At 33.2% G+C, this 27131-nt stretch overlaps 1 protein-coding gene and 2 long non-coding RNA genes across 3 annotated transcripts; 2 read left to right on the top strand and 1 right to left on the bottom strand.

Annotated features, from left to right (window-relative positions):
- The first annotated feature begins 1930 nt into the window (after positions 1 to 1930).
- LOC134264412 (uncharacterized) lies at positions 1931 to 6263 on the top strand. The gene is made up of 10 exons (XM_062746705.1): positions 1931 to 2057; positions 2442 to 2522; positions 3845 to 3928; positions 4041 to 4127; positions 4325 to 4414; positions 4598 to 4687; positions 4898 to 4987; positions 5428 to 5624; positions 5788 to 5857; positions 5987 to 6263. Exons 1-9 carry the CDS (start codon positions 1931 to 1933, stop codon positions 5845 to 5847), a joined length of 906 nt encoding a protein of 301 aa, XP_062602689.1. The 3' UTR covers positions 5848 to 5857; positions 5987 to 6263.
- Positions 6264 to 21112: 14849 nt separating this feature from the next.
- LOC134264417 (uncharacterized) lies at positions 21113 to 23939 on the bottom strand. Its single transcript, XR_009991516.1, has 4 exons — positions 23799 to 23939; positions 23373 to 23449; positions 22716 to 22778; positions 21113 to 22270 (listed from the first exon to the last, which is right to left on the bottom strand). It is a non-coding gene; the product is annotated as an uncharacterized LOC134264417 (long non-coding RNA).
- Positions 23940 to 24372: 433 nt separating this feature from the next.
- LOC134264416 (uncharacterized) lies at positions 24373 to 25879 on the top strand. The gene is made up of 2 exons (XR_009991515.1): positions 24373 to 24597; positions 25042 to 25879. It is a non-coding gene; the product is annotated as an uncharacterized LOC134264416 (long non-coding RNA).
- Positions 25880 to 27131: the final 1252 nt, after the last annotated feature.

Below are 27131 nucleotides of genomic sequence, written 5' to 3'. Positions count from 1 at the left end.
ATTAGAGAAACATAACTCTTTTTTCACAACACACTGAACACAGCCTGACTAAACAAAATTATCATTTACATATACTGTGGCTTCATTAATATTCGTTGGGCACCAATTTTTTAGGATTTCGTTGTTGAGCAGATCCAGGAATTTAAATGTTCATTGAATTGAGAATTGTTATTCATTTGTATAGACAATGCTTTCGTCCACAAATTTACGTATCCTCGAAAACATATGTTTCACAAAATCCATGAAGATTGATTTATTGCAAACAAAAATTAATAAAACCACAGTATGTGAATATTCATTTTTTCAAACATTGAGAATAAAAATTACCAGAATAGTTTTCTTGGTTCTCAGTTATTATTTCACACTCTATTTCTGACAAAGAAGGCATATTCAATTCATCTCCATCCTGACATTCTTTTTCACCATGTTCACTGACAAAACTATCTCATTCTTTCTTTCGTTTGTAATGCTTGGTACTGCGTGGAACTACAGCATCAGGATTATCAATATATTTCTTCTTAATTCTTTTTTGTGGGCCTGAAATTTTGAAACATATAAATGTTATTCTAATAAAAATATCTCAAATACAACATGTACAAAAGTCATGCACAAACTTAATGCATAAATAATATATAAATATGAATTATTAAAGTTTCTTTTATTCTGTTTTTTTAGTAATACAAGGACCTATATGATAAAAAATAAGTTAATGTCTATCATTTATTAAACATGTCAGTGTCATTTTTTTAAAGCTATTAACATAAATAAGGGGATAAACAGTGAATTTTAGTGGCTCTGAAATAATTCAATTGACAAGAAAAAGGTTTCTTGGAGCATAAGATTTCATTGTAAAGTAGGTTTATAATAGACACATTGACAAAATATGAGCTTTTATTTGTGGGACTGAGGGACACTTGACCTGGGGTTTCATCCCCCAGATTAGACTCTGAGAGAGTCGATTGTATTATGTGTTGTATGTATATTTTTCATTTTTTAAACTGATGGGCTGTATTGCCCAAAGTTGTATCCTGAATAAACTTATTACCTATTAAAAAAAATTCAGGGTGTCTAAAAACTATTTAGGTACTTTGTATCCGACTATCCAATTAACAACAGGTTAGGATGCTTAACATTTAAAAGCAGTGCACTCTGTCTCCTCTTTTTTTTAACATAATAATAGTACTTTGTTTTCAATGAATTATAAAATAATGTTTGGTACTTTATCAATGCGTATCTAACAGCTGTCTACATCTCTGAACAGAATAAATCATAGAAAGAACGTTCTATCGTTAAAATGATACGGGACTGGTTTAATGTAAGACTAGGCCTAAATCATAAAACCATACACTGTATATATATATATTTGTATACTGTATAGACTAAAATAAACTTACTCATATTGTGAGCAGAATGCTGGTGGTACAGTGCCGATCTCTTTGTTGTAAAGTGGCGCTTGCATATGGTGCACTCCATTATTTTCTTTCCATTGCATTCTATTTCAATTAAATTGTTTTGTTTCAAGTCGTTTCCCAAGTCCGCCATGTTTCTACAGTGGGTAACATCGTAATTCGTAACTATGACATTTCACACCCCAATCTAATAGAATCTCCCGTTTTTTATTATTTTGAGTAAGTGCGAACAATACGCCAAAATTTTAATACCAATTTTACAGAAACAATTTACTTTAAATGAAAAAATGTTGAGGTGTTTTAAGCTCAATGTCGATAATTCTTAGGCGGCCGATTAATTCAGGAACGATTTGCATAGCAACTTCAATGCAATACTAAAGTCTGCTTTTGATTGGTTGATACGAGGATCGATTTTATAACATCAAATCCGATTAGTCAAAAAGTAAAAAGGGCGCAAATTTTACAAGAAGAGAACATCATGGAGACGAAACATTACGCGCTAATAGAATGGGAGGAATTATATGAGTATTATTGATGTTGTGACGATTATTTCTCCACGGAAAGAAGTCCATAGATATGAAGAGGGGGAAAAAATCCAAGCAAAATTTCGAGGGACAGTTTACAAAGCTGTTATAAGCAATATAAGTGGTAAGTTGATTTGACTTTTTGAGCAAGCAAAAAAAGACCAATCACCTCTATTTTAGGCACGGCATAGTAACATTATTTTTATAATAAATTTTTATTTATATATATATTTATGTTAATATTATAAACATTAGTTTATGCAGAAAAAAACACTTATTATTTGAAGGATGTAAGGTGCATCCCTGATAGGTGTTTAACATTTTTAAATAGCAAAAAAAAAAAAAAAGGCCAAAAAAAAATAGTTTTTGTCCTTTGGTCACCATTATTATTCTTTTAAGTCTGAAGTCTAGAGTTTAAACTAATCTCTCAGACTTTCCTGTGTGATTCAACAATTCCTTACTTAAATTCATGCATGTAATTTAATTGAATCATTGGTGCATTTTTTAGAAGACAGAAAATACTTGGAAGATCTGAGAAAAAATGACACATTAAAACATAGATTCTGTACAAGTGAAGATAGAGAAGAAGGTATGTTTATGGAAGACAGTCCTTAATGTATTACTTTTCAAACAACTCTTCAGGCAGGTGAATCTGAAAGTTAATGTGTATCCCTGACTCTGTATGTTGACTTCTGTGGATTAGATGATAGCCCTCACGCCCCTCAGTGTGAATCCAGATATTATGATTTTACAAATTCATAAATTTTACAAAGTATCACATGAAATACATACCGTTTGTCTATAATTTCATACAGATCCCTATAATTTCATACAGATCCCCAAATTTATGGAAATCTAATTAGTACAAACTTGTGGATTACTGCTTTAATTAAGCTTCATCAAATACAATTACCAAAATTCTGTACTGAATGCAATCTAGGCCTAGAAAAAAGATATGTTTGTTTCCGCTTTCCCCACCGATCCTAATTTATAGTGCCGACCCTAAATTTTTTTTTAATACTTTAGTCCCATGACAGCCATGTGGTGCAAGATTTCACCCAGGGAATCATAGTCTCCAATTTTGCAAGACAGAAAGAAGTTTGAGTCACAGAAATGCTTGAAAACACCATTTCTTTTGTCATTAATGTTACTTCTATACACATTATTGATTAAAGAAGTAAAAAAAAAAAAAAAAAAAAAAGATTTGCCTACCTACCTACCGGTATAGAAATTAGGTCATGGTTTTCAATTTGTGTATCATTGGGTCTTTTTCCTCTGTAACTGAAATCCGAGATAATTTCCAATTCTCTTAAGTTAACATTTGATTGGATAATTCAAAGGTCACCAGGAGATGACCCCGAATGGGGTTTCTTCAGATCCTTGTGTAGCGATCTATGTGAGCGGATCAAAGGATCTGATTTTAATCAGATTGGCGCATGCTCTGTAACTAATTTTGTTTTGTTTTTGTTTTTTTTTAATCTTTTATGCCCCTCTTAAGAGAATGGGAGCATATCACTTTGCTGCTGTCAGTTTACCACCATTTCCATTCATTTCCTTTGGAGAGGTTGCATACATTGAAATTAATTTTTGGTATACTTAGAGAGTCATCTAATGAATATCGAGGTCAAGGTCTACTTTGGGTATGGTTGAAGCACAATGCTGTCCCTTGGACTTATAAAAATTTCCAATTCATAAAGGGAGGGAGATCTAAGTGTTTTACAAACATCTCTTGTTTATTTTCTTCATACTTAAGTTGAAATGTTGCTGCAGCAATAGAAATAAATTAAAACATATTCACTGAAAATAGATAAATGTATGTAATAACGAACCCATTTAAATTAAATTATTTAAATATTAATAACAATTATTATATTATCCAGTTCTTATGTACAAATTAATTTTTTCTTATAGCGTCAGCACCAACTCATAAAAATGTTAGGATTACACCTAAAAAGGTACCTAAGCCATCCCCTCCCTCATCAACACCAAAAAAAGGTAAATAATAATTCTCTTATATTGCATCTTAAATTCAAGCAAAATTTCATGTTTTCATGCAGAATGATCATGCGCACCATGTTAATTCATTCAGATTATTTTTTTCTTATAGCGTCAGCACCAACTTTTCCTCAAAATGTAAGAGTTTCACCTAAAAAGAGAGATAAGATACCCCCTCCCTCATCAACATCAAAAAAAGGTAAATAAATATTTTTCTCTAATATTACACATATTCAAACAAAAATTCATGTTTTTAGCTGTTAAGCTTTTGACAACTAATACCTAAAGGTACTGCATCCGATCTCCCCATCATATTGAATTATACTTATATTGAGTTCTTTATCACATTCAAGTTGCATGCAGATATAATATTTTAAATCATATTTTCCTTCATAGTGCCGACTTCAACTTCTCATCAAAATAAGAGGACTGTAACACCAAAAAAGATACAGAATCCATCCTCGTCCTCATCAACACCAAACAAAGGTTAAAATAATAAGTTCTCTAATATTACATCGCATTCAAACAAATATTCATGTGTTTAGCTGTTAAGCTTTTGACAACAAAACCTAAAGCTACTTTATCTGATTTCACCATCATATAGTATCTATTTATAATAGTTCACCATTTACCTAGGTCTTATATTAATTTTTTTTTTCTTCATTTTAGCGCTGACACCAACTTCTCATCAAAATAAGAGGACTGTAACACCAAAAAAGATACAGAAGCCATCCTCGTCCTCATCAACACCAAACAAATGTAAATAATAAGTTCTCTAATATTACACCGCATTCAAACAAATATTCATGTTTTTAGCTGTTAAGCTTTTGACAACAAATACCTAAAGCTACTTTATCTGATTTCACCATATTTTATCTGAATATATTAGTCCTTAATTATATTCAAGTTGCATGCAGAAGGATCACCATTTATCCAGGTCTTATATTTAAATTATTTTTTCCTTCATAGTGCCGACACCAACTTCTCATCAAAATAAGAGGACTGTAACACCAAAAAAGATACAGAAGCCATCTTCGTCCTCAGCAGCACCAAACAAAGGTTAAAATAATAAGTTCTCTAATATTACACCGCATTCAAACAAAAATTCATGTTTTTAGCTGTTGAGCTTTTGACAACAAAACCTAAAGCTACTTTATCTGATCTCCCCATCATACCGTATAGCGGGTTATTTTAGCGAGGTGCTAATTTTGGCTTATTTTGGCGTTTTGATGGTATCCCGCTAAAATTTTAATTGCTAAATAATCAGTACTCTTCTTCATGTTTATATGCAAAGAGCAGAAGCCCTGTTGCAACTAAAATAAATTAAGCCAAAATTATTGGCATACCTTTGAGCATGCAAACCTCCAAATATTACACCTGCCAAGAAAATCCGCTATATGGTATAGTATTACATTTATATTTAGTTCTTTATCACATTCAAGTTGCATGCAATCACCATTTATCCAGGTCTTATATTTGAACTATTTTTTTCTTCATAGCGCTGACACCAACTTCTCATCAAAAGAAAAGGACTGTAACACCAAAAAAGATGGAGAAACCATCCTCGCCCTCATCAAAAGCAAATTCAACAACCAGTAGTAGTAGTTCAGTAACCCCACAGGGAAGTCCAAGTCGCTCGGGTCCTCAACACAATCAAGCCCTGGTGTTGTCAGTTTTGACAGTTTACTATCATCTGGTATGAAAAATGAGTGTTTTAAATTATTTTCAGTTTGTGGCTTTTTGTTTTGAATATTTTGTATTGATCAGAAAAAATCTTCGACATGAGTTCTGGAGAGTGGAATTTTAGAATATATATATGGCAATCTGAAACTTAGAATCATTTTTTTTTTTGAACATAGATGCGAATAATGACTCTGAGGATTTCACAAGTTTTCAGAGAGACATGGAACAGTCAATGAAAAAGAGCAGGTAATGTATATTTTTGAGTCTACTGGCATCCATTTACACTATAAATAACTTTAAATTCTTCTTTTGATAAATCCTCTTCTATATGTTTTGAATTTTAATTATTTCCCAACTTATGTTTTTTTTTTTTAGGGAGAAGAGGAAATTGGACAGATTATCAAACGAGGTTGAAAGCATGAAGAAAGAAGTAAAGAAATTGAAAAAAAGAGTGAAGGAATTGGAAAAAACTACTACCAGTACTAATGAAACAGATCAGTTGAGTGAACAAGATTTGACAAAAAGACAATTGAGAAATAACATACAAGGTATGTTCAACGCCTCTCAAGCGGTAAGTTTTCTGTTGAAGCACCTATTTACAGCCGATGAAATAAAGAATTCATCCTTGTCTGGGAAGAAAACCGTGAAGTGTGGGGAGGGAGGTCCTAGACCTCCACTCGATCAAGACAAACTCAGAATCATGGAGGAAATCATCTACGAAAAATTTCCATCTTTTTCGAGAAAAGATCTGCGAGAAAAAGTACAAAATATTCAAAAGGTGGAAAGAAGGAGAAAAAATGCGATTGATGAGAATTAAGGACATTCAAATTTGAACAATTGTGCAAGATTTTTATTGATACATTTTCCTAGGTAAGGATAAGGGTTTAGTTGATTATTCTGAATTTGAAAGCACATGCAGGTACACTAACAAATGTACATTGTGAAAATTTAGGGCTGTAACTATACAGACTGAGATATGACTGGGTGAGCAATTCAATAATTATTTCAATTTAGAAATCATTCCAGGTATCTTTAACACCTTATATATTAATAATTTACGTTGTTATAAAGTAAATAAATATTTTACATTGTATCAGATTTCATTTTTAATAGACCTTAATTCATGAAGTTCAAGAACATTCTTGAATGTTCATGTACTTCAAATGTATTCGCTCTTTGAAATTCCCAAATACATTCATGAACAATATTCTTGAATATTCTTGAATTTGGTTTTCATGAATAAAATTCATGAAATCATGAGTGTCCAATTTTAACTTCATAGGATCTTCATGAACAATTCATGAATATAATTCATGAACTATTCTTAAAAGTTCAAGAATGTAATTCATGAACTTTTCTTAAAAGTTCATGAATTATTCATAGTAATTTCACAGGCAATTATAAAATCCAAGTTTGTTCATGAACAACCAACTATTCATGAATATTCTTGAACTTGGTTTTCATGAATAAAATCCATGAAATCATGAGTGTCCAATTTTAACTTCATGGGATCCTCATGAACAATTCATGAGCTGATTCAAGAATATAATTCTTGAACGTTTCTTCAAAGTTCAATAATTATTCTTGATCATTTCGCAGGGGCATTTATCAGAAGAGCGATTCAAGGCCCTTGGGCCTCTTGTTTTAAATCATGACCCCCGTGGGTAGGGCGGTGCCAAAATGGCCGACAATAGTTTTACATAGAAAAATATAGGAAACTTCTTTAAAAATCTTCTGCTAAAGAATGACAAAGCCATAATTCATCATATTTATATGGAAGCATCCTTAAGTAGTGCAGATTCAACTTTGTTCAAATCATATGACCCCCGTGGGTAGGGCGGGGCCAAAATGGCCGACCATAGTTTTACATAGAAATATATAGGAAAATTCTTAAAAAATCTTCTCAAGAATGACATGGCCATAATTTATCATATTTATATGGAAGTATCCTCAGGTAGTGTAGATTCAAGTTTGTTCAAATCATGACCCCTGGAGGTAGGGGGGGGGGCAAAATGACCGACCAAAGTTTTACATAGAAATATAAATTGGAAAATTCTTTAAAAATCGTCTGCTAAAGAATGACAAAGCTATAATTCATCATATTTATATGGAAGCATCCTCAGGTGGTGTAGATTCAAGTTTATTCTAATCATGACCCCTGTGAGTAGGGTGGGGCCAAAATGGCCGACAATAGTTTTACATATAAATATATAGGAAAATTCTTAAAAATTCTTCTTCTATAGAATGACAAAGCTATAATTCATCATATTTATATGAAAGCATCATCAGGTACTGTAGATTCAAGTTTGTTCAAATCATGACCCCCGTGGGTAGGGGGGGGGGCAAAATGGCCAACCATAGTTTTACATAGAAATATATAGGAAACTCCTTTAAAAATCTTCTGCTAAAGAATGACAAAGCCATAATTCATCATATTTATATTGAAGCATCCTTAAGTAGTGCAGATTCAAGTTTAACATATCATGACCCCCGGGGGTAGGTGGGGGGGGGGGCAAAAATGGCTGACCAAAGTTTTACAAAGAAATATATATGAAAATTCTTTAAAAAGGCCATAATTTATCATATTTATATGGAAGCACCCTCAGGTAGTGTAGATTCAAGTTTGTTCAAATCATGCCCCCCGGGGGTAGGGCCGGGCCAAAAGAGCCGACCAAAATTTTACATAGAATTATATTGGAAAATTTTTTTAAAATCTTCTTCTCAAGATTGACAAAGCCATAATTGCTAATATTGATACGGAAGCATCCTCAGCTAGTGTAAATTCAAGTTTGTTCAAATCATGACCCCGGGGGTAGGGCAGGGCCAAAATGGCCGACCAAAGATTTACATAGAAATATAAAGGAAACTTCTTTAAAAATCTTCTTCCTAAGAATAGCAAAGCCATAATTGATCATATTTATATGGAAGCATCCTCAGGTAGTGTAGATTCAAGTTTGTTCAAATCATGACCCCCGGGGTAGGGCGGGGCCAAAATGGCCGACCAATATTTTACATAGAAATAAATAGGAAACTTCTTCTCAAGATTGACAAAGCCATATTTCATTATATTTATACCGAAGCATCCTCAGGTAGTGTAGATTCAAATTTGTTCAAATCATGACCCCTGGGGGTAGGGCGGGGCCAAAATGGCCGACCAAAGTTTAACATAGAAATATATTAGGAAAATTCTGTAAAAATCATCTTTTCAAGAAAAGCGAATCCATGATTGGTCATGGGACTACTTTTCAATAATAAACCAATTTCTACTTTTTCCTAGCCACAGTGCTCAGGTGAGCGATGTGGCCCATGGGTCTCTTGTTTTGTATAGAACTCTTTGCCACATTATGTTTATGTTCCCAGGCTCTATAACATGGACGTGGTTCTACCGTGGATCCCCCCTTAAATTTTTTACTTTGGGGGAAGGGGCGGTTAATTCCTCTTAAAAATTTAAAATGAAAGAAAAGAATTTACATAAAATGTAGAAAAATATCTCATTCTCCTGAAGGCCGTTTCGTCAATTTTTGTTGTTCTTGTTACATAAGTTGGTTTTTCCCAATTCTTTAAATATTACAAGAATATATTGTGATAACTTTACATTGCAGTGGCATATCATATGACAGGTACGTAGCAACAATTCCCAATTTTAAGAGTAAGGTAAAAAAAGGGTTACGTAGTACATGTATATTAGGAAAAAAAATTGGCACTGAAAGAAGTTGAACCTAACCCCCCACCAACCTCCCAACACACACACACGCACACACACACGAGATTTTGGAGTTTGGGCTATATCATTTAAATTTCCTTTTTATACCCCCCGCAAACGAAGTTTGGGGGGGTATATAGGAATCACCTTGTCCGTCTGTCCGTCTGTCTGTCTGTCTGTCCGTCTGTCCGTCCGTCCGTCCGTCTGTCTGTCTGTCCGTCTGTCTGTGCAATCGTGTCCGGTCCATATCTTTCTTACAGAGGGACATTAGAATCTACTACTCCACACTAAGATTGCTCATGACCTAAGGGTGTGTCATGACCTTGACCCAAGGTCATTTGGGGAAGTTCAAGGTCACTGGAAGAAAAATTTCATAATTCGTGTCCGGTCCATATCTTTCTTATTGATAAACTTGGTAGGTTCTCATTTCACACAAAGATTGCCCATGACCCAAGGGTGTGTCATGACCTTGAACCAAGGTCATTTGAGAAAGTTCAAGGTCACTGGAAGAAAATTTTCAAAAATCCTCTTTGATACATATCTTTTATAGATAAACTTGGTAGGTTCTCATTTCGCACAAAGATTGCCCATGACCCAAGGATGTGTCATGACCTTGACCCAAGGTCAATTTGGAAAGTTCAAGGTCACGTGAAGAAAATTTTCATAATTCCTGTCCGGTCCATATCTTTCTTATGGATAAACTTGGTAGGTTTTTATTTCACACAAAGATTGGCCATGACCCAAGGGTGTGTCATGACCTTGACCCAAGGTCATTTGGGGAAGTTCATGGTCACTGGAAGAAAAATATCATAATTCGTGTCCGGTCCATATCTTTCTTATGGATAAACTTGGTAGATTCTCATTTCACACAAAGATTGCCCATGACCCAAGGGTGTGTCATGACCTTGACCCAAGGTCATTTGGGGAAGTTCATGGTCACTGGAAGAAAAATATCATAATTCGTGTCCGGTCCATATCTTTCTTATGGATAAACTTGGTAGATTCTCATTTCACACAAAGATTGCCCATGACCCAAGGGTGCGTCATGACCTTGACCCAAGGTCATTTGGGGTAGTTCAAGGTCACTGGAAGAAAAATATCATAATTCATGTCACGTCCATATCTTTCTTATGGATAAACTTGGTAGGTTCTCATTTCACTGAAAGATTGCCCATGACCCAAGGGTGTGTCATGACCTTGACCCAAGGTCATTTGGGGTAGTTCAAGGTCACTGGAAGAAAAATATCATAATTCGTGTCCGGTCCATATCTTTCTTATGGATAAACTTGGTAGGTTCTCATTTCACTGAAAGATTGCCCATGACCCAAGGGTGTGTCATGACCTTGACCCAAGATTATCTGGGGAAGTTCAAGGTCACTGGAATAAACATTTCATAATTCGTGTTTGATACATATTTTTATTATGGAAAAACTTACTTCTGAAAAACCCAGCGGGGGGTATTTTGTCCCGTTTAGACAGTTCTAGTTGTTTTTGCTCGTTAAGTTTTTAAAATCTTTTGTTCAGCTAGATTGAATTTTTTTCTTTGGTTACCCTCTCCTTTTAAAAACGATGCTTCGTCAATGTATAACAATGCAGTACTTTCAATTTCATTTTGCATTATTATACCCCCCGTTTGAACAGCGGGAGGGTATATAGTAATCGGTATTTCCGTCCGTCCGTCCGTCTGTTACGCTTTGGGGTACCCATCTCTTATCCGCAACTCCTCACATACCACTGATAGAAATTTGATGAACCTTTCACAGAATCTTTATTACATGTTGCCATTGTGCACCTCCTATTTTACTTTTTGATCTTATACAGTGTATATATTTTGGATTTTCCAGAGCAAAACATGGACACAGCCATTTTATTCATATGGGAGGGGGGGGGTATCATTTAGTGAGCTCATTGCTCACAGTACCTGTAGTTTTACCATTAGTACAATGTTAGATTTAGCTATTTTTTTGAAAATTTTGATAAAAATCTAATTTAAAATCAAATCATTTTGATGTTATGAATTTTTATAGAATTTAATTGTTCATTTTTTTTATTAACACCACCAATTTTCACTGAAATACTAATTCAATCTTTTTGAGAAGAAATATCTTCTCAATATCAATACCTTAAATATCTTTAAAGATACATGGACACAGATTTGAAGTTAATTTATTTCATCTTAAAGTTATTGAAACAAGATTGCCACTTTTCCTAAGTATTAAGAATAAAATTAAAATTTGTGAGAGTGCAAGGATGTGTCAATCAAATCCGTCTAAAAAGTTGAAGTTTTAATAAGTTTTAGAGGAAATAAGATTTTTAATATATTTTTGAGTGAAATGCTATTACAATATAAGTAGTAATTATTATACAGAAAATATTACCAAATCTGTGCCCATGCACCTTTACTATCTACGACACTTACGTCTCTCTGTATCGATGTCCGATTTTGGTTCTCATATTTATAACGGAGGACTACATTTACCGCTTTTAGAAGGTGATACTGCTGATTCAGTAATAAACACGCAAATTTGTTTAAGTTTTTACATAGCATTGAATTCATTTAAAAAGAAAATGTGCCTGAGAAGTTTGAAGAGTTTCTGTGCACCGACAAAAATGAAATAAAAAAAAATCCGATACCGTCGGGAGCCTGGAGTCGGGAAGACTAGATTTACCGCTTGCACGTTGGTTAAGTTTTTTTCGTTTGTCGTGTTTTTATGCACGTTTGTACTGCAATGATGATCGTTGGTTTTGCATTCATATAGGTTTGTTACGTACTTGTTTGTTTGTTATGTTTTAATGTATACTTGTTCTGCGAAAAGGTCTGTTGATTATGCCTTGTATATCATTTGTTAAGTTTTTATGATCAATGAAATTTTAATTGTTTGTTTTCTCATTATGGTAATTTTTGCCCTTTCCGCTGCCCATACCTTGTCTTTAATACGTTATTTGAATTTAGAACGATTAGAATACACAAGTTTTATGCCTAGGTCACATTTTCCAGCCGGTAGCTGTAGACCGGTGGTAATCGGTAGTAATTCGTGGTGTTAACGATGCCCCAACATCGGTCCACATCGGCCTAGTAGTCCTTAAAGTATCAGTCACATTATCCGGCAAATGTGCATACGATGGGCAACCAATGCTTTTTATGAGAAAAATGGCGTGGTTGCCGGCCGGACTTACAAAGGCCCAGCGATGCATTGCTAATCATAAAACAATGTTCCAGGATAGTCGGCCGATGTATATTACATCGCTCATACATTGGTAAACATCGTTCGTACATCGGTTGACTACGGGCCAATGTTTGGTCGAACATCGACCGATGATCGGTCGTTATCTGTTGAACACCACTAAACTCCCCGATGACCTCAGATTCAACGGATATTGGACGATGCTCGGTCATACATCGGCCGATCCTTGAAAGATGTGTTTATGATGGGTTGCCGATGAGGAACGATGTGAGGCATCGTTGGAGACATCGCTGAATTTTAACTACGAATTATTTCCTACCGATGACCCCACCGATTCGCAAAAAAAAAAAAACTCAGTCACCGTCCGATCACTAGTGGTGCCCGGCCGGTGTAAAGACGAATAATGACCCCCATCGAATTATGACCGGGGGTCATTTTTTGCTGTCGAAAAATGACCCCCGGTCATTATCCGACGTCGAAAAATGACCCTTTTGCCCGTAGAAAAAGTGCCAGTTCCCCAAAAATGTGCAGAACCCACGTGAAGAAAAATGACCCCCGTAGAAAAATGACTCCCTGTGGATTAAAGCTGAACTTTTTAGAGGGCAAAAAAAAAAGATAAAAAAAGCATATTGGCCAAAATGCTCACCTAAGCTATAGCTAATTCGGAATAAATTGATGATATGTTGATCTCATAAGTCATAACATTATACAATAACAGCTATATTTTAAGGTCAATATGATGATTCAGAATCTAAAGGAGTAAAGAATTGATCGAGCCTAAAGGGTTAGGTAAACGTTTTTCGATGGTGTAAATCATCGTACTGACAGAAAAAAATCAGCAGTATTATATATTATCATATCCTCCGCTTGAAAAGCGGGGGGGGGGGGTTTATAGTGATCGGGATATCCATTCGTCCGTCTGTTATGCTTTGGGGTATCCATCTCTTATCCGCAACTCCTCTTATATATTAAAAGATGTGTTTGTGAAACAGCTATGCACCTATATGGCAACATAGCGAAGATTAAACTTTTCTTAAATGCAGTTTAAATATATTGGTACCAAAAGTAGGATCTTCTCACAAGAAAAACAATTATAAAATAGGAAAACCCTAGCACCACTTGTTCAAAAGTAATGGCTATGGATAAGTTTTTGAAAGGTAGGTCAAAGTCAAACGTCAAAGGGTCAAAGTTGATGGCTTCTTAAGAAAGGTTTAATGTAACAAGGATTACATATGTTAAGTTTGAAAACCCTAGCCCTTACCATTCAAAAGTTATGGCCAAGGTTAAAGTTTTTTTCATAAATACGGAAATCTCCAAGGTCAAGGTCAAAAGGTCAATTTTTTAGCATGCAATGAAAGGTCATGCCAAAAAAATACATATGTGAAGTATGAGAGTTGGCATTTTGGTGTAAAATGGGACAAACTCCAAGGTAAAGGTCAAAAGGTCAAATTCGGTGGTACCCAAAGTAAAGTCTTGTCAGAGGGAATACACATATTGAATGTGAAAGTCATCGCTCCAATAAATGAAAAGTTGTGGTCAAGGTTAAAAGTTTTTGCGAACAAACAGACCGCCAGATAGACAGACAGACATACAGACGGACACGATAAAAAATATATACCCCTGAATCTTCGATTTCGCCTTTTTCGGGGACATAAAAAGAAATGGTGTTCAATTAACTTTTCATATTATGATACAGTATAAAGAAAACTTTACAAAAATGAAAATGTTTGTTCTGGTTTTCATATTTAATTCTCTGAAGAATATACTCAGAACTGAGTAAAAGGGTGGAGTAAAGCAAGAATTAATGAATATTGTGTGCTAAATCAAAAGGTTATGTCTACATGTATAGTTTTTGCATTGTAATGTGTATTTTATACTAATAGTTTTACAGAGCATATTTTTGGGTGTTATATCCACCCAACCCTCTTAATTATTTAGGAGGAAGTCGATTATCAACGAAAGCAGCACAAAAACTACCCTACCTTTATTTTTCTATAAGGCGGGACAAAAAATAAGCTTGAAATAATCTACTATTCTACTAATTTTCAACTGTTACTATGCGACAATACTTTCAAGTAAACCCCCACCAATATTTAAAGTATGCTTTAATCATGGCGAAGTAAATTATGATATGATAGTACTTGTGTGAAGGCTTAACTTCATTTCTATTTTTATCTAGAGCCTCTTTCAGTATTATTGAAAGGTATTGAGTTTTATTTATATATTTGCTTTTCATTTATTTTATTTTTTTTTTTATCTAACGTAATGTTCTCTTCTCTTTTTTTTTGGGGGGGGAGATAAAAATTTCTTCCTCTTTCATTGTCAAATAGGATTTGCCAAACGTATACAAGATAAAATTTGAAATGAAGGAAAAGTTAAAAAAAATCCTATTAAAGAGATTTAAACCTGATTGTTGCATCCCATACCGAAAAAAGTTATAACTTAGTTATAACTTTTGTAACTAAAAAAAGTTACAAAAAAGTTATAACTAAGTTATCGGAGTTTGGAATGGCATGTTTTAAGTGAGGTATAATTTAGTTATAACTTAGTTACAAAAAAGTTATAACTTTTGCATAACTTTTCACCTTTTATTCAACATAAATACAGCAAGTACATAAAAGTTATAAAAAAGTTATAATTACAAAAAGTTATACTTATTAAAAGTTACATAAAAAGTTATAAAAAAGTTACAAAGTTATACTTTAGTTATACCCAAATAAACAGTGGAAAAGTTACAAAAAAGTTATACCCCAAAAAAGTTATGAAAAAGTTACAAAAAAGTTATACCCGGAAAAAGTTATACCCAGGAAAAGTTATAACTAAAAAAAGTTATACCTATTATAAAGTTATGAAAAAGTTACAAAAAAGTTATACCCATTGAAAAGTTATAACTAAAAAAAGTTATACCTATTATAAAGTTATGAAAAAGTTATACCCCAAGAAAGTTACAAAAAAGTTATAGAAAAGTTATACCTAAAAAAAAGTTATAACTGCAAAAAGTTATAACTATAAAAAGTTATACCCATTAATAAGAACTTTTGTAAAAGTTCCAGTGAAATTATACACTGTATTTTAACCCGTTGTGGATTTACTCAGTTATAAGCTTTTAAAAAGCTACTCATTGAAATTAAAAAAAAAAAAAGATTTTTGAAATTTATACAAAAAAGATTATTTAAAACATATTAAAGGCAATAACAATTTTACTTAACAAACAAGATAAAGATAGCTTGGTTTATTGTCAAATACAACTAAATGAATGCACATGCAATTGTTTTCAAAATTCAAGTCTACATGTACCTTATTTTTCATCAAGTCATCTTCAACAGATGGAAATTTCTCTGGTTGTTTTAAAGAATACATTTTTAGCATATAGCAATTAGGGTCTTTGTAAAATTACCTAGCATACTGCATTCTACTCTTGCTAATTGTATAAACAGACATCACTTTTTAAATATTAACACCCTATTTATTTATGATCTAGCTGTATTTCAAAAAAGAGAAAGGTTCTAGACAGTGATTTCAGTTATAGTTCCTAGTTGCATACCACCCTTCTTGCACAGGTATCCTTGCAGGTGTACAGTTGTTTATCTTTATTATTTGAAGATAGGCTGCACTGGAAGTAGGCTGAGTTAGCAGACAGACTTAACCATCCCTTGACGTGTCGCACTGGTAGTAGGCCAAGTTAGTTGAAGGACTTGGCCATCGTTTGACAGGCCACACTGGTAGTTGGTCAAGATAGTTGACGGACTTGGCCATCGTTTGATAGGCCACACTGGTAGTTGGTCAAGATAGTTGATGGACTTGGCCATCCCTTGACAAGTCGAATCTGTAGTTGGTATAGTTAGTTGACGGACTTAACCGTCCCTTGACAAGCCGCACTGGTAGAAGGCCAAGTTAGTCAACGGTCTTAACTGTCCCTTGACAGGCGGCACTTGTAGTAAGCTGAGCTAGTTGATGGACTTGGCCATCCCTTGACAAGTTGCACTGGTAGTAGGTCAAGTTAGTTGATGGACTTGACCATCCCTTGAAAAGCCGTTCTGGTAGTAAGCCAATCTAGTTGATGGACTTGGTCGTTCAATGACAGGCCGCACTGGTAATAGGCCAAGTTAGTTGAAGGACTTGACAGGCTGCACTCGTAGTCAGCCGAGCTAGTTGATGGATTTGGTCATCCCTTGACAGGCCGCACTGGTAGTCAGCCGAGCTGGCCGAGGGACTTGGCTGGTGGTCTGCGTCCTTCATATTAGCTGGTCAGACGTCTTGGCTGGCGGGCAGTGTGACTGGTAGTCGGCTAAGTTTTCGTTGAAATATGCTTGCAATTTTAACCTTTTCTTCAATTCTGCAAAAAAATTGTGAAGTTTCAAATTTAGATTATAGATGTTTAGAATATAGCATATTTCCAGCACTCATTTGCATATCAAATTGAAAACACTCTTCCATATTATCAATTCATTCAAATTCATTCATTCATCATGGAAAATACAAGACTAATTTAAAGATCTATACTTACAGGAATTAGTTTTAGATTGAAAGATTTATTGAATTTTGAAATGAAAAAAAAAATTTACCTTACCTTAACAATGTAATATTTTGAAGAATTTCATATACTTCAGGTCAGGACAGATTCAGCTCATAGAAACATCATGTACCAATATTCTGCTTTATAAAAAAAAAGAAAGAAAATTAATGTTAAATTACTCATTTCATTGCACTAATTAATGTAATGCAGCTAGATCATGTTATGATCACGCTGATGTGTATAAGGCTTCACAATATTTTAACAGTTCAGGGAATCTATAAACAATTGTGGGAATAAATATGACAAAGAACAACATATTTTATTAAAATACTAAATGCTGAAAAATATTATGCGTTTCAAATACTTTCAATTTCTTTGCTTCAGTCTTTGTCATTCGACATACCAACCAAAACAAACAAGAAATCTAAGATTCACACGCCTAGAATTTTGTTCATTCCCAATATTTCTTCTTTTTGGAATGTTATTCCAGAGGTACTAAGTATACTTTATCAAAATAAATAAAATGTTAGCATAAATATCGCCTTACCAACTGGTTTTATCTCCTTTTTTCTATCAACACTTTCAACATCCAAACATTCAAATCGTCCATGGAAAAATCCGCGCTCAGTTGTTGACCAATCATAGAACTCAAAAACGTCACGTGATCGAAAAAAAAATAAATAAATAATTCATAATTAATTTATTTTAAAAGCAAATAAACCTAATTGTGTAATTTTAATCTTAAATTAAAAATATAAATACCAGTTGGTGTTCAAATTTTGAATTTATCTCAGTATCAACAAAACGGACATCGGGGGCCGCCATATTTTTTGTTGCCGCCATTTTGAATTTAATATTTGTTTATTTGTGAAAATAACGATGAAAACTGGGTTATTTAATTATGCAAACAATAAAATCTACACGTACTAGTCTTCTGCTTAAATCTTAATATAACTGGCAGTCTTTATTCACAACATCGTAATATCTGTTCCACATGAACATACACATACTCTATGCTGTTGTTTATCTTTTTAGCCACCCATATTACGACTGATTTTCTTCAGATTTCAAACAACCTGTGTAAAATTGTACCATTCAGAGGTTGTGTAATACCCAGGCTAAAATATTTACGATGTGTTGGCCACAAAGGTCACCTAGTACAAACACCTGTTTCACAGAAAACAATAGGGAAATTTACACAGTTTTGCACACGAAGAATCCGTACAAAATTCACATGACTTCATGAGATTACATTTCATACTGTTTATATCTCTTGCAGTACATTTATATTTCCCCAGAATTATAAAATATATTCATTCCCAACTTCAGATGTAAGTGCATCATTATAATTTACAAGACAAATATTATATGTCTCATCAGGGTCTCAATAAATACGTATTTTCCAAGAGAGAGAGAGAGAGAGAGAGATTAATTATTCTCAACTTTAGTTGAAACTTACATGACAAATATCAATTTATATAGACAATAATATTTATTACACACACATGACATGTGTACACACCCTCCAACACCACAAAGAGAGAGAGAGAGAGAGAAGAGAGATCTAGAGATTCTCATTTATAGATGTAATTTACAAGATTTTATTTCACATCCCTTCTGTTGAACTTGACATGGCTGTGGACAGCGTATTTATTATGAATGAGAAGTCAATCACTGGTAGTAAACAATAATATATTTCAGGAATTGACAAAGTTTTCTGCTACAGCGTTTGAAAAAAAAAACCATTTTGAACATGATCAAAATTCATTCAAATTAACACTTAGTTATTATGTTATTTTTGAAAAAAAAAGTTGGTGTCATGTAGTAACCATTAAATAACCCCCAAAACTTGTAAATTTATACTCATGGTTATGCTTGAAAATGGCTAAGTTCAGAAAAGTTACATTTTAGTTATACATGAAAATGACAAATTCCAGAAAAGTTATGTTTTAGTTATACATGAAAATGGCTAAGTCCAAAAAGTTACATTTTAGTTATACATGAAAATGACAAAGTCCAGAAAAGTTATGTTTTAGTTATACATGAAAATGGCTAAGTCCAAAAAGTTACATTTTAGTTATACATGAAAATGACAAAGTCCAAAAAAGTTACATTTTAGTTATAACTTTTTTGTACCTCACAGGCTAGGTATAACTAAGTTATACTTAAGTTATAACTTAGTTATAACTTTTTTCGGTATGGGATGGTTTGATTTCTTAAAACAAGTGGAATATCATTCCTTAAGCAAAAATTATAAGGAGGAATATCAATAGAAATTTAATTAACTTGACAATTAATGAATCTCTATTCAAACACAATTTTAGCATTGATCTGAAAATTATTTTTTTATTGTCTGTCTATAAGTGTAGCCAGAATTTTTTTTTCCTATCCTTAATCAAACGTAGGATATTAGATGGCATTTTTTCGTACTTCAGGCCATACCAATTTCTAATATAGTTCGTCGGATTTGCCGCTTCTATTTTTTACAAATGCAAATTATAATATTAAAAAAAAAAAAATGTCTGCGCGCGCTTCCAAAAAAATCTGACTACATTTTTTTCTCGACTTTTTGCACCAAACACACAAGAACTTTGAATCTTGTATGACAGATGCGCGGGATTTATAGTGAGATTGAAGCAGTTTGTGAAGTTTTGCACCATGTCTGTTTAACTGTTCATATGTACCAGGGATGTGCAATTAGCATCCCCTGACGCCCGGGACTAACATTTTTGGGGGTCGGGATAGTGGTTTTCTACAAGGAGGTAGCCCGTCGGGCTAGTAAAAAAATATAACTACACACGCAATACATGAAAAGCACAACCGGTATTTTCACTCGTTTTTGGCTATAAAATTCCCAACAAGTTTATATTTTCCAGACAACATACTCCTACTGTCAATAAATCTCCATAATCTTATCCGTTTTGCAGAACTACCTGACTTATTTACTTCCAAAAACGATCGTTTTTTCCTAATCCGAATTTCCTCTATTCCTCCGTTTATGGTAAATACATGCAGCTATATCTTTAAATTATTTACGATCACTCAATCAACTGATAGATAAGTGTTTTGTGACTCACATAAAATACATTTCTTTTGTTTTGAATGATTTAAGATGAAAACAAAATGAATTTAATTTCATTCTAAATGAGCTAGTGCAATGATCAGAGAAAGGGAAGATAATTTATTGAAGTTCATTTTAATTTTATTTCTGACATAATAATTTAAACATGACTGAATTTGATATTGAGAATTTAAGCTTTGACTTTAAAAAGAATGACCTCGGTACCCTGACTTTTATCAGCAATTAATTTCTTTTTCAACATTATTTAGTTTTATTTTAATTTTTGACCCTGTATTTGGGTTAGTAACTTTGCAGCTGCCACTAGCCTGTTTTTTTTTTTTTATTTAATCAATATTTTATTATGTTAGAATACATAATTGGATTGGACATCAGGCATGGCCTATAAAGTCCTCTCCTGTGGGCTAGTACTTGATTTTTTATACCCCCCGCAAACGAAGTTTAGGGGGGGTATATTGGAATCACCATGTCCGTCTGTCCGTCTGTCTGTAGACGAGATTTTGTCCGGAACATTACTCAGAAACTATTGGAAGGATTTGTCTGAAAATTTGTACAAATATTATTCACTATATGAAGTTGTGCACCTGCTATTTTCATCTTGATTCGATTATTATTTTGAATTTTACAGGTGTTTTTCCATTTTTATTTTGTGGTTTTGTCCGGACCGTTTCTCCCCTTGCAGAATATTCCTGAGATGTCCTAAGAAATCCTGAGACAATCTCAAGATTTATTCCTCAGATATCTTGAAAAAATCCTAGGATTATTCCTAAGATATCCTGAGATGTTTTTGGAACAGGAATTCCTGGGATTTCCTTGGACAGTCCCAATTCAGGGGTTCTAGAAAAATCCCAGGAATCAAAACACCAAGACTTCCCAGGATATCCCAGGAAAACCCCAACACTTAAAATGTCCTAGGAAATCAGGAATTCCTAGGATTTCCTAGGATATCCTAGCCTCCTAGGACATCTTCTTTTTTTTAAAAATCATACATAGCAACAAAGCAGAATTATAAGATCTCTGAAAAAAATTTAATGAATGTATGCATTATAAAAATTCATGGCCACACAGAAAAAATAATACATAAAATAATTTTTTAAAAATGCTGATGGTATCTGATACAACAAATTCTTTACAATTTTACTGCTGTAACATTATAGTGCAGTTATGATTCAACATCATGATTTACACACAAGGGGGGAAACAGATTGTCTTATTTTCAAACTATGTTAATACATTCTGAAGCAGCTCTCATAGAATATTTATGATATACATGTACAATGACAAATATTAATAATAATAAAAAAAATATTTAAATCAACAACCTAGTGTAGAGAGTAGGGGTGAGGCCCTCAGGGTTCATCACTTCTGAAGAATTCTGTACAATAAAAGATTCAGATACCAAACAGAACTAATTCATAACACCCCCCCCCCTAAAAAAAACAAAAACAGTATGCACCTGGTGGCAACAAAGTTTGAAAAAAAAAACCAAAAACATATAGGTCAAAGTCACAAGGTCATTAACCTTGATGTAATTTGAAAGAACTTAATTAGTGGAGTATGGATACTCAATATAAAATCTCTACCTCTTTTGGTTCAAAAATAAAAGATTCAATAAGGCTATATTTTAGCATAACGATGACAGTCAAGGTCATTGGTCTTGGTCTCATTTGAAAGTGGAGTAAGCATACCCAATATGAAGTATCTATATCTCTCATGATTCAAAAGTTATGGCAAAAGGTAAATTGGCAATAGGCAGATAAACAGACAGGCAAAAACAATATGTGCCCCCAAAAGAGGCCTTGACCTCTGACCATTTCACTTCAAAATATATAAGGGTAATATTTAATTTATAAACAATATTAAATTTGTATTGATGATTAATCATGTTCTGCAGTGGGATCGTCAAAATGATTTATAATATAAAATGTCATTGCAATGTCTGATGGCTTTTTGGAAATGTAAAGAGAACGAAGTGTTACAGACAAACAGAAAGATAAACAGACCCAAATCAATATCCCCCCTGCACCTTGTCAATCCAATATAAGTTGCCCAGCTTTAGTTGGTCACTAATGTATCTTCTTTAGCTGTACATTTTTCTTCTTCATCGCCAGTGGCCTAGTTGCAGATCGTGAAGCCTTGTTTGCTTTTTCTTCACTCGACTTTTCACTTGTCTTTGCTAAAATAAAATTTTACTTAATGTATTCCATTGTTTAGTCTAAATATGTAATTATTTCTAAGGGGTGAAAATCAAACTTGTAAAATTTAGTAGCCAAAGATGCTACATGTACCAAGCTTTAAGATTCTACCAGTCCATAAAAATATGTGTTTGCCCAAGTAAGATGAACCATTTTTCTCAAAAGATTTATTTTATTCACACTTGCATAAGGAATAAGGTATGTTAATCAATTGCATACATGACGTTATTTACAAATGATGTCATAATAATCTTACTGAAAAGCCTTTTTGTAGAAAATAAAATTTTAATTCGCAATTAGTTAACCGCTTTACCACAGCTGTCGTATGAAGTCAATTTACTTGGCATTAAAATACTGTGAATTAAACTCTCCGTGTGAACAGAACATTAAAATCATACATTAACATTATTTATTTGAACAGCTTACCTTTCTCAGCAATATTCTCCTTGTTGTAATTTGCTTCTTTTCCCTTAGTCCGAGTTAAACAGTCTGCAAAGTTATCAATAAAATTTTTTATAAGACGTGTACATATTTGTTCTTTTGTAATCTATTCTAGCTGAAATTAATTTTAATGATGGCTGTCATTGATATTTCTTGCTGATTTTTTTCATTTTTCTGTTCTAAATTTTGTGAATATTATCTTATGAGTTCTACGACATCTGCGTCAGTTTTCCCAACTTAATATAAGTTACAGAGATTGAAATGTGCCATAAACTTTCATAGACGACTTTCACATTTACAAAAGTTATTCCCCTTTGCAGGGTCAATCCATGGTCAACCGGCGTAAGACACTGTTTCCCCTCTATTACCTTACCAACTTTATGGGTCAGTATCTCAGAAATATAGTATGAATGAATTTGTTGATTACGTTTTTAAAGTTGCCCCATATTCTGGCAATACAGTTACAGACCGATATTGTTAGATATAAATGTCTGAAAATAAAAATATTTCCAGGTAACTTACAAAGGACAAAGTGGGAAAAATGAGTGTTACGCCGACAACCGGAGATAACTCTTAGGAACGTGAAATCTGTCTATTCTTTCAAGTTTACAAAAGAAAATTTTAAAAAAGATTACAAGATACCTGAAACTTTCTCTTCATTTGGTAGTCTCAATGGGAGTTTCCAGTCTCATAATCCTTGCCAGGCTTCAAGGTTCTAGCTAGAAGATAACAATGCAATGGAGGCTTTAATTAAGAGTATAATTCCAAAATTTACACCATGTCCAAACATTCAATGCAAATTTAACAGTAACTGATAATAAATATTTGTTTATAAGTCTTCTGCTTACTAAATCTTAACATGTTAAACCTGGAAATATTTCATTGTGTATGTACGTTTGATCTTCATGGACTAGACTGAATTACAGTATGCCCAAAAACCTTTTACACATATTCAAATCGTTTCTTCTGTTTCAATATTGAAATATTATACAACACATCACATGCACTAAACTATTAAACAATATTTGTGTGTTTAAATACATATTAAAGGAACCACTCGCCACTTACCCCACTGGCCTGTGGCCATGATATCTACACTTCTTCCAACATTCCCTTTACTGCACTCCTAGCGAAACCAAGATTTTTGGGAAAGAGAACATGGTTTATGTGAAGAATTAGAGTCAATCTTGGGCGTAAGTTGAGCATTTCATTACATTTCACCAGTCTCTCTAAACATTGCCGCTCCTTGAACTCCTATTTTTGCGCTTCTCGATGAGGTCTTGCGAGAGGATGATACAGGACGGTGTAAAGTTATTTCGTGCCACACCAAGAAAATGCGGTTTGTTTAATTCTTGAAAATAATTTGTGATTAATGTGAATTTACGTGTTTTTTTTTTTTACAAAAAGAAAATATATTTTAGCGAATATTTTCTGACAAATTAATATTCAAAGCTGAGTTGACAGTAAAATATATTTTATACACCGGGTACTAATTGATCGAAGATCACTTTTTTGTACCACCTCTCGGAAGTTCGCTGCAGATACGGTGTAGGGGTATTTTGTACACCTTTAAGAAATATCCCGACATTTTCCCGAGAATCTTGTTAAAAAAAACACGTAAGTTATTATTAGTGACAAACGAACCGCATATATTAGAAAAATAAAATATAAATATCCTTGATCAACCAATTCTACTAACAGAAAGTGTTACAGAAGAAAATATTTTCGAAGAACCACGATGATACATTTAGGCCAAGAACAATTTGCATGGAAACCGTCCAAACACAAATATGGCGGATCGTGAAGTTGTCACATTGTGCTGTAAACAACGACTTTTCTTCGCATCTACAAGCCTGTCACGATGTCTGTAAGTATCTTATTGCTAAGTGATGAATGAAAATTAGTATATCTGGCAATAAAACCTATAGGGAAAGCGCATTTTTATCGTATTTAATAGTTATGTAACGAATCGAATTTGGTTAAAACCTTTGAAAAGATTTTTTTGATCTCTGTTTATGTGGATAAAATTTTCAGGAAACTCTATTAGTTTTACTGCGTTTTTTTAGATTTTCCTCGTTAAATAAAAGCAATACTCAATATCAAAAACATGAGGAATTATATTCTCAAACTCAATACAACACAATTCCAACCCAACAAAATTTGAAATACCAAGCTTTTTAAGTCAGAAAGTGACGAAAGTATAATGTCACAGACCAAGTCATGCTTCTTGAGTATGCTGTTTATGTAGTATTTAAATTTATGTAGTGTACTCTTCTTTCAATGACTCAATATTTACTTTTCTTTTGTATAGTATCTCTGGCAGTTATGGGTGAATATACAGCAAAATCATACAGATTTTGATGAAGATGTTAAAGATAGTAAAGTCAAAGACAGTTTGATGAACCAAATGACACTGATAAAGAAGAAGATACAAAAAAAAAAGATACTTCTAGCCAGGCATGTGACTTTGAAGCTGATAGTTTGGTAACCACTTGAGAGATATATAACCTGTATGCAGGTGATGACGGTATATGAGAGCCATTTCTTATAACGTGCTCTGAGGAATATATGTTTTGTGTCGAAATGAAATGCGAAGTGAAAAATTAAATTGACAGATGAAGAAAATTTACCACTCCATCCTTCTGCATGTATGGTCTTCTGAATTCAAAGCCATTTGAAAACCAACTTTAAGTTAAGAGGAACACTTTATTTTCAGTGAAACATTCCGGAAAATATTACTTCTACATAGAAAGAAAAAGTTGTTGATGTTGTATTGCAAGATGGCCAAGTTTGTATGACCAGTGCTTTCGGAAAACTATGCTTGCACTCAGTTTCCCATGAACGAAGCAATCTAAAGATTAAGTGTAGAATTTAATTCTAATGGATAAAAATCAACTCAGAAATGTGTGATTTGAAAATGGTGAAATATTGTTTGTCTGTAAACATTTTTTTCTTTAAAACATATTACATGTATAACTCCTCCCTGACAGCATCAATATTTCAGAAAGTATTTAATTTAAAAAATAGTTCTAGGGTCAGTGTCTTTCTATGTATCAAGTATAATAGGTAATGATTGAAAATTATTCATTTTATGATTTTCTTGATATTATACATTAAAACTTTAAAAGTAATAAAATTTCCTGTCATTCTGTTTTAACATTTATTAACATGTACAAGTTTGTAAAGTTTAATTTGTCTTTTTTACAAAAGTCCCAACATTAAGTCAAAAGTCTTAGGAAATGGGATTATCATAAAAATGATTAACTCCTGGCTTTACAATGAAATGTCCTGGCAAGATTTGGATTTGAAATGTTTAACAAAGAAGTCCTGGGAGATCCTAGGATGTCCTGAAATCAAATCCCAGGATTGTTACTCCTAGGATTTCCTCAAATCAGATTGTGAGGAAATCTTAGGAATTCTTAGGACATCTTAGGAATTCCTGAGAAGCATTTTCAAGTCAGGAATAATTTCTGCAAGGGTCAGAAACTATTGCAAGGATTAATCTGAAAATTTGTACACTTATTATTCACCATCTGAAGGTGTGCAACTGGAATTTTCAACTCTTTTTGTTCATTTTTTTGCATTTTACAGGTTTTATTTTTTATATTAATTGACTTGTTCATTTTGGGCTCATGTATAAGGTTTGAGACATAGAATCTAGAATATCTGTACAAAAATACTACAGCTTAAAACTACTCATATAAACTAAAAAAAAGAAACATCATTAAGTGTTAAAAACAGTTTTTACATTGCACAGAAGATAATGAAATTTTATTTATCTCTTGGGAATAATGACTGGACATGCATCCAGTTAAAGATAAATTAATGAGTTTGGTGTGGGAAGTTGAACATTAAGGCATCTCATTATCAACCATGTGTGATCCTGGGAATCAGGCACAACAATTAAAGATCTCTCTTCTCTTATTCTCTTAATTGTGATTTATTGTCTGTCAAAGCACTTCATTACTGGATGACCAGCTCTTTATTTTCAAATGAATTGGATATAAAGTTTTCAAGATTAAATTGATTTTGTATAATATGATTTTTTTTTCAACGATCAGTTTGCAGAGTGACATAACATAATTGCAATATATTTTTTAATGCAGAAATAAAAAAATTAAATAAAAAAAAATAATGTTACAATGGAATTACAATGAATTAGTATTGATGTTTCATTTGGTTGCACCTTTGTTTCATTCATGAGCAATTATATTTCACTGCAAATTTTTGTAGGTAAATTAAATGTAAGTAAGTAAGAACCTCTAGATCCATAAAGTATGTTTTGAATTGGCACCTTCTCTGAAAAACCCAGCGGGGGATATTTGTCCCTATTGGACAGTTCTAGTTTAATTGCACAACGCTGTGTACTATGGTTAAAAACAATGGGTACAAAGTTGTTTC

The sequence above is a fragment of the Saccostrea cucullata genome, unplaced genomic scaffold (genome assembly GCF_032062105.1).
Source record: "Saccostrea cucullata isolate Sc308-1 unplaced genomic scaffold, CSIRO_AGI_Scuc_v1 ctg1813, whole genome shotgun sequence".
Taxonomy (NCBI): Eukaryota; Metazoa; Mollusca; class Bivalvia; order Ostreida; family Ostreidae; genus Saccostrea; species Saccostrea cuccullata.
The sequence above is the reverse complement of the archived record's forward strand: the minus strand, read 5'-3'. Positions and strand labels throughout refer to the sequence as shown.

Excerpts from the sequence above, each read along its gene's own strand:
- LOC134264412 (XM_062746705.1), top strand. The coding sequence starts at position 1,931 with ATGAGTATTATTGATGTTGTGACGATTATTTCTCCACGGAAAGAAGTC. Across the intron at positions 4,128-4,324 it reads CTCATCAACATCAAAAAAAG|TGCCGACTTCAACTTCTCAT; the intron begins GTAAATAAATAT and ends TTTCCTTCATAG. Across the intron at positions 5,625-5,787 it reads TGACAGTTTACTATCATCTG|ATGCGAATAATGACTCTGAG; the intron begins GTATGAAAAATG and ends TTTTGAACATAG.